Source organism: Pinus tabuliformis, chromosome 4_2, assembly GCF_031772625.1.
Source record: "Pinus tabuliformis cultivar Carrire ecotype Pingquan chromosome 4_2, CPIR1, whole genome shotgun sequence".
Lineage (NCBI taxonomy): Eukaryota > Viridiplantae > Streptophyta > Pinopsida > Pinales > Pinaceae > Pinus > Pinus tabuliformis.
In genome coordinates this window covers 612,483,927-612,497,145 of record NC_142304.1, presented here as the reverse complement: position 1 = coordinate 612,497,145, position 13,219 = coordinate 612,483,927, and the positions used below count along the sequence as shown (strand labels likewise).

The 13,219-nt window shown below is 37.4% G+C and overlaps 2 protein-coding genes across 2 annotated transcripts; one reads left to right on the top strand and one right to left on the bottom strand.

The window, feature by feature from the left end:
- Nucleotides 1-363: 363 nt before the first annotated feature.
- LOC149170796 (uncharacterized) lies at nucleotides 364-1,341 on the top strand. The gene has a single exon (XM_089425729.1). It carries the CDS (start codon nucleotides 364-366, stop codon nucleotides 1,339-1,341), a length of 978 nt encoding a protein of 325 aa, XP_089281855.1.
- A 4,611-nt stretch (nucleotides 1,342-5,952) lies between these two features.
- On the bottom strand, nucleotides 5,953-6,582 carry LOC149170795 (uncharacterized). Its single transcript, XM_089427357.1, has one exon. It carries the CDS (start codon nucleotides 6,580-6,582, stop codon nucleotides 5,953-5,955), a length of 630 nt encoding a protein of 209 aa, XP_089283483.1.
- Nucleotides 6,583-13,219: the final 6,637 nt, after the last annotated feature.

The following is a 13,219-nucleotide window of genomic DNA, read 5'->3' as shown; positions in this document are numbered from 1 at the left end:
GGCTGAAAGTATCTCCAAAACACTAACCTCCCTTAATCCTGGATGAAAATTTTATGCCATTGATTCTATGGGGCGATCGGGGGGTTTAGCCATAGGGCACAATCCTCGCACAATCAAAGTGTTAGCATCCTAGGGAGGATCTATGTTTATAGGATTGGTTATCTTATCGGCAGAGCTTGGCATGAATCTTAAGGTTATCAATATATATGATCCATGTCAACAGAGAGAGAATGTTTGACAACATCTACTCATCTCTCGATCGTATCTTCAGACCACATAATTCTCGGGGGTGATCTCAATTTCTCCATCGGTTTTGGGGAATCATGGAGATATCAAGCTAAAGTGGACACATTATCAGGTTTCATGACGAACCTTTTGGAACAGCATAACTTTGCGGATGTTCCCATGAATAAGCCACTCCCCACTTGGAGAAACAGAAGGGTGGAAGAAGCAGCTCTTGCCAGGAGGTTAGATCATTTTTTGATAAAGGTTCCCCTCATGAATCAGCTGCATCACTTCAAACAATGGGTGGGTTCTGGGGGTATCTCGGATCACTCTCCCATATACCTTGAAATCCTTGGCCCCCATCCAAAACCCAAACTTCCCTTCAGATTTAATCATGTTTGGCTACAAGACCCTGGATTCATCAATCTAGTCTCGGATTTTTGGAAAGCTAATCCCATTGCGAGACATGAATCTTTAGCAAAGGGTTTCTGTCATAACCTGACCCAGCTCAATCACCTCTCCATTACCTGGGCCAAAGAGAAAAATCAGAGGGAGGCCTTCACCTTAACTCAAATTGAGATAGAATTGTGTGCACTGTCAGATGACCGCAACCTAGGGTTTACATCTGCAAATGAAAAAGTTCACCTGATTGAGCTAGAAAATCAAAAGGAAAGGATACTGAAGGAGAGAGAGGAATCATGGAGACTCAAGTGTAGGGCTATCTGGTTACAAGCGGGAGATGATAATACCCAGAACTATGCTAAAGGTAGAAAAGTTTCTAACACCATTTGGAACCTACCCCTACTTGATGGGCAAGTAGCAAACTCCTTCAATAAACTTTCCCACCTTGGCACCTCTCACTTCAAGCAACTTTTTAAATCCCCACCTGGGTCTAATCTCACTGACATCATCAATGTTGCTGGTCATTTCCCTCATTTTGGAAATGATGATGAGGCAGAAGAGCTAAACTCTCTTGTTACTCCTGGCGAGCTTGAAGGGACTTTGAAATGGTTCAAAAAAGACAAAAGTCATGGACCAGGTGGATGGTCGATCGAATTTTATCTTGCTTTCTATGATCTCTTGGGGGATGATATGTTAAAAGTTGTGGAAGAGTGAAAAAACTATGGCACCTTATACAACACTGTCAATACCACCTTCATTGCCCTTATTCCAAAATCTGATTCCCCCTCCTCTTTCATTGACTTTAGGCCCATCTCCCTTTGCAATTCCTGTATAAGATCATTGCTAAAATCATTGCAAACCATATCCGGCCCATCCTCTCTCGCCATATAGCCCCCGAATATTTTTCTTTCCTTGAGCATAGACAGATTCACGAAGCCATTGGTACGGCCCAGGAGGCCATTCATTTGATCCGGACCAAAAGACTAAAAGGAATCATCCTAAAGATCAACCTGGAAAAAGCATTTGATCGAGTTAGTTGGTTCTACATCAAGATGCCTCTTATCCACCTTGGCTTCCACCATGTTTTCATCACTTGGATTATGGCTTGCATCTCCACTCCAACTTTCAGTGTCCTCATCAACGGATCTGCCTCCCATTTTTTCATGCTAAGCGTGGCCTTAGACAAGGCCACTGCCTCTCCCCCTTACTCTTTCTAATAGTCATGGATGGGCTCAGCAGATTACTTGCACAAGATAAAAGAGATGGCAGACTCTGTGGCCTCAAAATAAATGATTTTTTCTATCTTACACATCTCCTTTTTCTGGATGATGTCCTCATTTTCCTTGATGGAAGCATTAGAGACTCTATCACCTTCTCAAATGTCCTTTCCCTCTTCTCAAAGGCTACTGGCATGCAGGCTAATCAAGGGAAATCCACCATTACATTAGCCCTTACTTCCATCCATGAGTCGCGGTTTGCTCAACACCACTTTCCTTATTGTATCCTCCCCCGTGATCATGGTTTCAAATACCTCGGATTTTGGATCAAGCTCCTCAGTCAAAAAATAGCAAACTGGGTCTAGTTGGTTACCAAGTTGGAAGACAACCTCTCAAATTGGTGTCATAAATACTTATCGAGAGTAGGCAGATTGGTGCTCATTAAATTTGTTCTCGAGGCCACTACTCTTTTCTGGATGGCTTTAGCATGGATTCCCAAGAATATCCTTACCCGTCTTCAACAAATATGTACTAGATACCTTTGGAATGGTCAACAAGATAAAAAGAGTTTTGCTTGGGTCAGTTGGCCCAAGATTGCTTTGCCCAAAAAATGAGGAGGTTGGGGCCTAAAAGACCTAGCTCTATTTGCACAAGCCCTGGCTACAAAAATGGGTTGGATATTATTGACAGGGCAAAATGTATGGACCTCTATCTCCTATTACAAGTACATTTGGCCTCTCCCAATCATGGATTGGGTTTGCATGCCTAGCTGGCCAAGAACAGGTACATCATCAGTTTGGAAAGCTCTTTTTCATTCCGTGCCTAGCATAAAAAATAATCCAGTTTGGAGAATAAATGATGGCTCAAAAGCTCGCATAGGACACGATCCATGGACTGAGGGGGGAGGAAGATTCTAGCTACTGAGAGATCTCATCCAACACCTCAATTTACAAGATATAACAGTCTTTGCACACATAGCTGATGAGGCGAACACCACCATTTTCTCTCAAGGATGGAAATCTGCCCAACAGCTTGATATTCCTCCTGAATGGCATTGGGAGTAGCAAGATTATATAAATGCTTTGAGTGAATCTCACATCAGGATTAAAGAGGCACCTGATGAACATGTTTGGTGCCTAGAAGAGAATGGAATATATACCCCAAAGGCTAGCTATCTCAGTCTCATATCGCACGAACATCCTAAGCAGACACCTGAGTGGTGGAAGAGCATCTGGAAGCTTGGTTCTCCCCCGAGAACAAGACTGTTCTTTTGGTGTTTTCTCAGAAACAAGGTCCCCACAGGGGAATGACTATCACATCGTTCATTCCAAGGCCCTCACTGGTGTGTCTTATGCAAACAATCTTCTGAATCGACAGAACACTTATTTCTTCAATGTGAAACTCAGAGCAATCTATGGTAGATTGTCTCCTCCTCGATTCAACTGTGTAGAAAATGGGAGGGTGAAAATATTTTCCGAGCTTGGGAAAATTGGTGCAATTTGCATCGAGGTACAAAATAGCTATGCCTTCCTCTACTTATATGCTGGCACATCTGGCTGGCTTGAAAGAGGATTATTTTTTATTACAGAGCAGCTAGATGGACGCATATCTCAGCCCAGATTATATCTGCCTTCCACGATCTGCCTGATCCCACCAGACCTCGGCCTAGGAGACCACATGCCCCTTCTCCCATAGATAAAAATACTCCCTGGGCCTTCTTTTACGGTGATGCAGAACCAAGGATGTGGAGGTGGTTTCATTTTATACCTTACTGATCAGCACTACTTTAAGGTTAAGATGGGGCTTGGACATGGGATAAATAACTTCACAGAACTTATCACACTTCGACATCTGCTGCATTTCTCACTTGGTCATGATTGCATGGATCTTAACATTTATGGAGACTCAAAAATCATTGTTAATTGGTTCAATAATATTACTGTTTGTCATGCATGCACTCTCAGTAATATTCTGGATGAAGTGAAGTGAATATGTTCAAAGCTCAGTTTAATTCTATTTCTTGACAACACATTTACAGGGAACATAACTGCAATGCTGACGGGCTTTCCAAGGAGGCCACGATACTTCCTCGAGGAGAGTGGATGATACAGGAACAAAGGGGTACAAATGAGTACCTATACTATCACGAGCCATATAATGATCAGACTTATCATAGGGCAGAGAGTCCCTAATTTTTGAGTTGGTTTTTGGTGATCATGCACAGACTATACATATGTATATATTTATTATAATATGTTATTTTGTTTTTATCTCTAGACCTTAGAGAAAGGACATCACCTTGCGTGGTGAATGTTAATTATTGTAAATTGCAACTATGTTTATATTTTATCAGATAAAAAACTGAACACCCTAAGTGGTGAAGGATGATATATGCATCTTTTTGACAAAACTGAGCACCACTTTTTATTATGGCTCACAGAGATGGCTAAGGGCCAACAAAGCATATGGCGAAAGGCATCTACTACATGTAATTTTTCAGTTATAAAGAAAGATAATGAAAGATTACGATTTTTCCAGTGGAAAAAAAAGTGTGAAGCAAGTAAAAAATAAAAGAAAAGATTATCCTAAGCACAAGTTTTTGTTGAGGAAAAACATATCGGTCATAAAGAAAGACGAGTTGTTGGACTAACACTGGGTGTAAAGATGAGTTGTAGGATCAAGATTTTGGGTGTAAAGATGAGTTGTAGGATCAAGATTTTGGGTGTAAAGATGAGTTGTAGGATCAAGATTTTGGGTGCAAAAGAACGAGTTTCAGTACCGAATTTCCGAGTTGCACCACCGAGACTCTGGATGTAGAAAGAGGCCAAAATGAACATGTCTTCCAGGAACCCAATTGGATGCAAACTCTCTAACATGGGTATTAGAAAGTCTTATGAGAGCTGGTTGATTGCCGAAAATAAAGAAGCAAAAGATTATAAATTTTCATACTCTGGATGCAGAAAGAGGCCAAAATGAACATGTCTTCCAGGAACCCAATTGGATGCAAACTCTCTAACATGGGTATTAAAAAGTGCCAAAATGAACATGTCTTCCAGGAACCCAATTGGATGCAAACTCTCTAACATGGGTATTAAAAAGTCTTATGAGAGCTGGTTGATTGCCGAAAATAAAGAAGCAAAAGATTATAAATTTTCATAGTTATATGGAAGAAATATCCACATTTACGAGAGCAACTTCAAATCATTTTTTTTTTAATATAGAGTTTTTAGACACATTACAAAAAACACTCTCAGGTTGGAATGTAATTTCTTTCTTATATGAAATGTTGATTAAATAATACGATGATATTTATATTTTTGGACAGTTGTTAATATGAGGAGTATCATACATGTGATAGAATTTTATATGAATACGTCTTCCAATGTATGTGTAAAATGTAATTTATATATTCATAAATAAAATTAAGGAAATATATATAAAAAATTTAAAGAATCGAACACATTATCATAAGGTGAAACCATTAATGAAACCTTTTTAAGATGTCTGTAAATGTATCAGTAAATGCATTCCTTAGTTGCCTTGCAACCAACACATAGACCATTAAAAATAATTTGGTTATTAAAAAATTAAGACAAGATTTGGTTGCTTTCCTTTTCGTGTCCATTTAACCTAAAGAGGTTGGGGTCATCGCCCATGTCATGGATGCCTGCAAGCGGAAATGCGTAATTCGAAACTGAAACTTTATTCTAGTGGGAAAAGGTTTGTTCTCCACCATTTTAAGTTTATTGACCTTATGCGCTATTCAATAATTATCCGCCTTTAATAGAGCCGTTGATCCATAAATTAAAGGCCAGAACTGACATTGGTTTCCTTGGAATAAAATCACTGAAATGGGTATGGGAAAGAAAACCTGCACAACCTGTAACAAAACTAAATCAGATTTTAGGAATAAATTTCTCTCCACAGATTTTGTCTTTAAATTGGAGGAAAAACTTCTGATGACTTATCCTATTAGAATAACCTGAAAGGTCCTATTAGAATAATCTGAAAGGTCCTAATGTCAAATTACCAAATTTAGGCAATGCTAAAGTATTTGAGTTGCATAATTTGCCAAACAATTCAAGGAATCAAATTTGCCATCATCAGTTTACAGTCTCCATGCGGCAGCAAATTGTGCATCGAATAACATAGCCTGGCCGAAAACATTTCCGTTCATATAATCGTCAAGCTGAATAGCATCCCAGTCATTATTATACAATGCAAATTGCTGGTAGTCTTCAAAGTCGTTATCCAAGTGCCAGTTTTCACAAAGATATTTAAGATCCGGGTTCTCGCGCAAACTCTCCGACGTTTCCTTCGAAGATGGACATGCTTCTTTCATGCCCATATCGGGGACTGGGGGAATGCCAAGCTCGTCGTCTGAATCCTCCACGAGATAACACAGATCAACACCCCAGTCTGAATCTCGGCTTTGACCTTCATGACCACTATAAATATTGGAGCCCGCAGAATTATCCCCAGAGTTGGAGGAAGGGTATGAAGTGGAACATGTCGCTACAATCTCTTCCTCTAGGCTTCTCACAACTCCTTTTACGAGTTCCTCACTGGGAGCGAATTCTTCTTCCTCATCCTCATGTGCCAAGGATTGATCTAATTGCAGTAGCTGAAGAAACAGCTCTGTTTTTTCTCCGTGGAAGCGTTTCGGCTCCAGGACATCAGTGGAATCCACCAGAAGCTCGGGCTCACTGCCGCGTTTTCTTAGTGGCAGCTCAGTCATGATTGAGAGACGGGTCGGAGATTCAAACTCAGATCACAACAGTGTTGCAAAGACGAGAGGATGATGATAGTTCGACTGCAGTCAATAAGCGGACTTTTTCTGGTACAAGGTATATATACAGAGAGAGGGGAAAGGAAGACGGAAGAATATGGCATCGTTAAAGAACAAGAACAGTTTGGAGAGGGCGCGCATTTATAATGGAAGAAATATTAGAATATTGATAGTAATATTTAAAAATGAGTAATTCTATTCTAATATTAACCACTTAATTAACCACTTAATTAGAAGAGTGATATTTATCTCTAAAACAATTATATATTTTTCCTATTTTAATTAAATTAATGAATTAAAAAAATGTCATACGAACAAGTGTTTATGGTATTTTGAAATATAGTATTGATAAGAAATTTCTATTGTAAAGTAAGGATAAATCTCCATAATTAATAATCTGATTCATGTTGATTAAAACATATGCATGTTTAACTTCTATATTAATTTTGTTTTATAATAATAATAATAATAATAAAATGATAACTTAATTAGTTTTTATAATCATTTTAATTTTAACAAAATGAAATATATCACTGATTAAGTGTTATAATAGTGTTATGAGTTAATGTTTAATAATATTTAAAAAGAATTTCATTTATATGAACATGCTAATATTGATACAATTATATGAATTAAAAAAAATTAAGAATCTATTTTATGAATATACATAAGTATTAATACATCTAACATTTCATTTTTGAGTATCACTTGATGCAATGAGTGCTAAGTGAACTATTCAAAAATCATCAGAAATTAATTAATTATGACTACCTCTCAAGAATGATCATAGATAAATGACTTACCTAACATAGTTGAATCCCAAAATGATATCTAACATCATAAAAATAAATAAAAATAAAAAACATACAAATAAGAATAATACTTCTTTTATATATATATATATATATATATATATATATATATATATATATATAAATTTTAAAAAATACTTAGTTGTGCACACATTTCAATTCTAAGTCTTACTTATTCAATTCGAAGTATTACTCATCTCAATTCTTTGTGTAGGTTAAAATATTGATAACTGAATTAAAGAAATTGAATTATTATTCCATAATAGAGAAATAAACGTGTTATTCCAGAATACAGAAATAAACGTGTTATTCCAGAATACAGAAATAGACGTTGGAGGTAAAGAACAGTAAAATCGATGCAATCTAAAAGAAACAGAGATGTAATAAAAGATGGCAAAGTCAACGCACGACGGAGGAATATCGTATGGGAAGGTCGCCTAGAGAATGGAATAGTATGGCAGTTTGGAGGCGGCAAGCTTAACTCCAGCCTTCTACCAAAATCGAATATCGATAAAATGTCTGTTTCAATTCTGAATTTTGCAGAACCTTCGGGAAGACAAATTCCAGTAAATAAGTGGCATCAGATATTTTTCCCAAGCTTCATTAAATCGGACAGCAAGCCTGAGGGGTCGGTTAGTGGTTATGGTGCGCTTCTATTGCCCGTTTGACTTATCTAATGGTGTAACCTTATGGAAAAACTAGATGGCGGTGATCTGCTGGACGGTTGGCCTACAAGATTTCATGTGGTGGATGGCCTGAAAACGTATGGCCCGACGCAAACGAAATAATGTGGTCCACTGCTTGTGGGGGTACCCTTGAATTACGGGCGGGCCGTTCATATGTTTTTTCCTAATCCCGGGAGAGTTTATGATAATTTAGTTGTTAAATAGGTGATGGGACAGTTGTATGTTAATTTAGGTTGAGTCATCATTGTTATTTAAAGAGGAATTAATTATTTCACTCTTGTTAAATGCCTCCAAATTTTAACATGTTTCCTTACATCCAAAGAACATAAACTCTTAGCTAACCAAAATCAGTTACTCTAGACCTATTTCTTTTTGCAGGTGAGAAAACCTGTGATAACTTAGTTGTTAAACCCAAAATAGAAACAAGTCACACTAACTGCTATTTATAAATGCGAGCTGACTCATCAACTTATTCAAGATAAACAAAATTAAAAAAAAAAAAAAAAAACCTTGAAACTCCTCCCAAATACCTATACCTCTGCGTCTTAGGTCTTAACTCAGAAATCAGACTTTTAGCCCAACAAACACAACTTTACAAATTAAATATAAATTTAAATACGGTAACAAAATGAAAAGCTTAACTCATTACACCGTGACCAGTGTAGGGTATACGCCAAAGGAATGGGAGTTGACGGCATTCATATAAGAAAAATGACGGCATTCAAGATGAAGGAGAAGCATAAGCGAAAAGCCTTTGGAAGGTCAAGTTTGAAGGGTGGCCGAGATGTACGAGAGACGGCGAGGTAACGGATAGAGATGCCCAAGAGGAGGACTTAGCACAAAGGAATAGATATACCCAATATAGCTTGTATTGCGAAAAGAGAGAAGAGACTTCGACTCTCTAAATATGCGCCTCCTTGCACAGGTTCAAAATTATTTGAAGAAGAACAACTATTCAATTATGTTCTAGAGGCGGTAACATATGTGCAAAAGACTGCAACACTGAGGCATAGAGACACCCAAGAGGATAAAGATGAAATGTATATGAAAAGGTTTCTATTGCAAAAATAGATGACATTGACACCTTCTAAATATTCTTGTGAGCACTATTACAGACAGGGGGTTTTGAGGTAAGAGGTAATAATTGAGTAAATTGTTTTAATCTGGTTTTGAGGTAATAATTGAGTAAATTGTTCTAATCTGAGATAAAAGTAAATTTGTATATAGTGTCACATTATTATTGTAAAATATTGTTTTTATAAAATAATATAAAATATAGGAATTATGGTTTCCTAATAAACAATTTAATGTGTCTCTCTAGAAATGATATAGACAAATGTCTGAAAAAAATAAACAAATTATTTTAAATATTTTTTAAAGTAATTTTAATATTCAAAATTCCTAATTACACCAAATTTTTATATTCAGAAACAAATTTCAATATTTTTTTAAACTAACAACAAAATCTTTTTATGCCTCAATAAAAACAATTTCTAAAATTTAAGAATTTTGTAATGCAACCTTCCCAATGATGAAGTAACACACATCTATTTGCTTCTCTGAAAAAAAACACAATTCTATTTGCTAAAAATACATTCATTCATTTTGTTCTGTTGGGATGGACAGTTTTGATTTCTTTTCTTGTTGCCATGGCTTCGGTAAACCCAATTGGATGGCAGATGGTCTCTCTAATGTCAGTATTAGTAAGCCTTGTGGGAGCTGGCCGATTGGTGAAATTAAAGAAGCAAAACAGTATGAATTAAGGAAAACATCAAATTACGTTTTTGGTCTTTTTGGCATATAGATTGTGTACACATTACAGAAAAAATTAACGTTGAAATGTAATTATTTTCTGGTATGAAATGTTGATTAACATAGTAACAAGATTTCTTTTTTCAGAGAGAAAAACAGTATAGATTATATTAAGAGCATAAAATGATTAAGTATACATAGTGAGAAAGGGCCTCAGCCACATGAGCGGAAACAGTAAGCAGATCAATGTGTATGGGAAAAAAAAGATCCCAAAAAATTCTGGATATGTTGATCAGAAGGTAGCAAAAGAGATCTGGTAAGTAGCATGATAGAGACATGCGCATATTAACACAGAATAGCTGGAAACATATGCAGAACATATCAGAAGAAAACATAAGAGATAGAGGGCCAGCTCAGTCCAGCGGCATAGACCCCAGAATAGTAGACAATATGGAGTCCAGCGGCAAAACGCATCCCTGAAAAATCCGACCATTCCTCCACTTCCAGATGTGCCAGCAAGTTAGAATGAAGAGAGCATGCCAGTTGGGGCATTGAGAGCCCCACCATGAGAAAGCTTCCTGAACAGAAGAGAAACACCGGTGAGGGAAAACATAAATCAAGGAGAGCTCATACTAGATAGCAGAGGAGGCAGCGCATTGAAAGAACATATGGTAGTTCGTTTCTGCCTCCCCGAGACAAACCGTGCCATCCTTTCTTTTGTAGAACTTCCCAGGAGAGGTTCTTGTTGGAGAATAGAAGCCAAGAAAAAAGGATAGGTTTGAGAGGGCAGGGCGCTTTCCAGAGGATGACGGGAAAGATAGAAGGGGAGGGAGGGATATCAGCTGAGAGGACAGAGTAGAGATATCGGACAGAGATGGGAGGGATTTTGTTTATGGGGGACCAGATCAGTTCGTCCTTCGTGCCCAGTTGAAGGATCCCACGGTGAGAGAATCTTTGGGTGAAAGAGAGCCAAAGAGGGCGGAGAGGGGGAGGGATGGCTAATTGGAGGTCGTTTTTCCAGATAGGTTGAAGAGAGGACCAAGAGTCTATAAGATTGTTCCAGGTGAAAAGACCCCTAGAGTGGAAAAAGGAGAGTAAAACCGGTGGTATCATGGATTCTAAGTTATATAGAGTAGGATCTATGCCAATGAGGACACATGAGCCAGAGAAAATTGACCATTTTAAATTCTTCAAAAAAAACGATTGGAGCTTTCTGAAACTGTGCCAAATGGGGGAGCCATTCCTGATGCCGAGAGAAGACCATCTGAACCAGAATGCCAAGTTTCTGCCTTTTAGATACTTTTGGTTGATGAGAGTGCTCCACGGACTGTTTCCAAAATATGGCCCTGTGTAGAGATTTGCAGATAAGCGCTTTTCCAAAGAACTTCATGTTGAGAAGGCCCCATCCACCGATCTTTTTTGGTCTAGAGATTAAATCCATCTTCACCATGTGAAATTTAGCCTGATACGATCTACCTCCCCATAAGAAGTTAGCAGCAATGGACTTCATCTTCTTGATGACGGAGGCTGGAAGGAGGAAGAGGTGGCCCAAGTAGACCGCCAGTTGGGAGAGCACCGCCTGTACCAATATGAATCTGCGAGCAAGGGACACAAACCGCAGAAACTTCATGTTGAGAAGACCCCATCCACCGATCTTTTTTGGTCTAGAGATTAAATCCATCTTCACCAGGTGAAATTTAGCCTGATACAATCGACCTCCCCATAAGAAGTTAGCAGCAATGGACTTCATCTTCTTGATGACGGAGGCTGGAAGGAGGAAGAGGTGGCCCCAGTAGACCACCAGTTGGGAGAGCATCGCCTGTACCAATATTTTTGGATTTTTGTTATTATGAGAAATTTTGTTATTATGGGAAATTTAACGAGATGTGATACAGTTTTATCCGAATACATCAACAAATGTATGTGCAGAATACAATTTTATCATATTCATAGAATTATATATATACATAAAACATTGAATAAAATTAAGGAATCGAACACATTATTATAAGGTGAAGCAACAACCTTTACTAGGACGGCCAAGTCACGTCACCACTAAGGAAATCTTTTTACGCTGGGATGTCTGTCAACTTATCTCTTTAGTTGCCTTGCGGCCATCTCATAGACCATTAAAAATAATTTAGCTATTAAAGAGATTGAGGCCGCCCCCCATGTCAGCAACCCCCCCATGTCAGCGACCCCTGTGAGTGGGAATTCGAATCTGAAACGTTATTCTAACGGACAAATGTTTGTTTTGGAACTTTTTAACTTTATTGACCTTATATCATATTCCATAAATATTAGCTTTTAATAGAACATTTATCCATAAATTAAAGAAACTTAAAAAACCTTTAACAAACTTAATTTCAGATTTGCAGGTTTTATTTTAACATGGTAAGATAATCTTTTTCTGTCCCCTCCATTTATATCTCTATATCCCATCTATCCCTCCTCCTCCCTCTCTCTCTTTGCCTCTCTCTTATACCCCTTCCCCCACCCCATCTATATCTTTATCTCCCCTTGTCTCTGCTTCTCACCCCCAAAACATACACACTCTCTCCATATCTGATTTGAAAATGGGGCACTTAGCCTTCCTGTCTAACTTACAAGAACCTCTCCCATTTCCAAAGCTTTAAATTTTTCCCAAGTCTGGATCCATAATATAATAATCCAAAGTCTAGATGGCTCATGGTATTGATAAACCATGGTAGTAGCCCATGAGATTATAATTTTCTTCCCTCTCTCTCTCTATCTTTCTCTTGTGGGTATTGGCCCACAGTATTGGTAAATATTCATGATTAAAAATCTTGTCACCTTGTAAATATTAATTTTTCTTAACTTATTAATTAAATTTATAAAAGGAACACATTTACATTAATTGTACAAATATAATATTACAATATTATATGTTACCCAATATTTATGACCACCCCCACCTAATAAACAGTGGTTGAGTTTGCCTTCCTACAAAAAAAAACATGAAAGCAACCTGAAATTTACGTGGATATTATTACAAGACAAGACCAATTGAACCATCCACTTCCTGCACATAATTTTCTTTGTTATTTGGTGAATAAGCTAATCCATCTCTTTTTAAATTGTATAGATATCATTTTCAAAATTGAGTATGTTAATATTACCCAACACATTTTTTATTTAATTTTTTTTAAAGTAACCTTACACATATCTTCAGCATAAACAATATATATTAGACAACACATTTTTTTAATATTTTGTAATGTGACATTACATATTTTTCAATACTTTTTAATGTTACATGAAAATAGTGAAAAGTAAATCATTTTAATCGAAATCACCAATAGATATGCCCAATTG

Coding starts and splice junctions, on each gene's coding strand:
- LOC149170796 (XM_089425729.1), top strand. CDS start 364: ATGACGAACCTTTTGGAACAGCATAACTTTGCGGATGTTCCCATGAAT.
- LOC149170795 (XM_089427357.1), bottom strand. CDS start 6,582: ATGACTGAGCTGCCACTAAGAAAACGCGGCAGTGAGCCCGAGCTTCTG.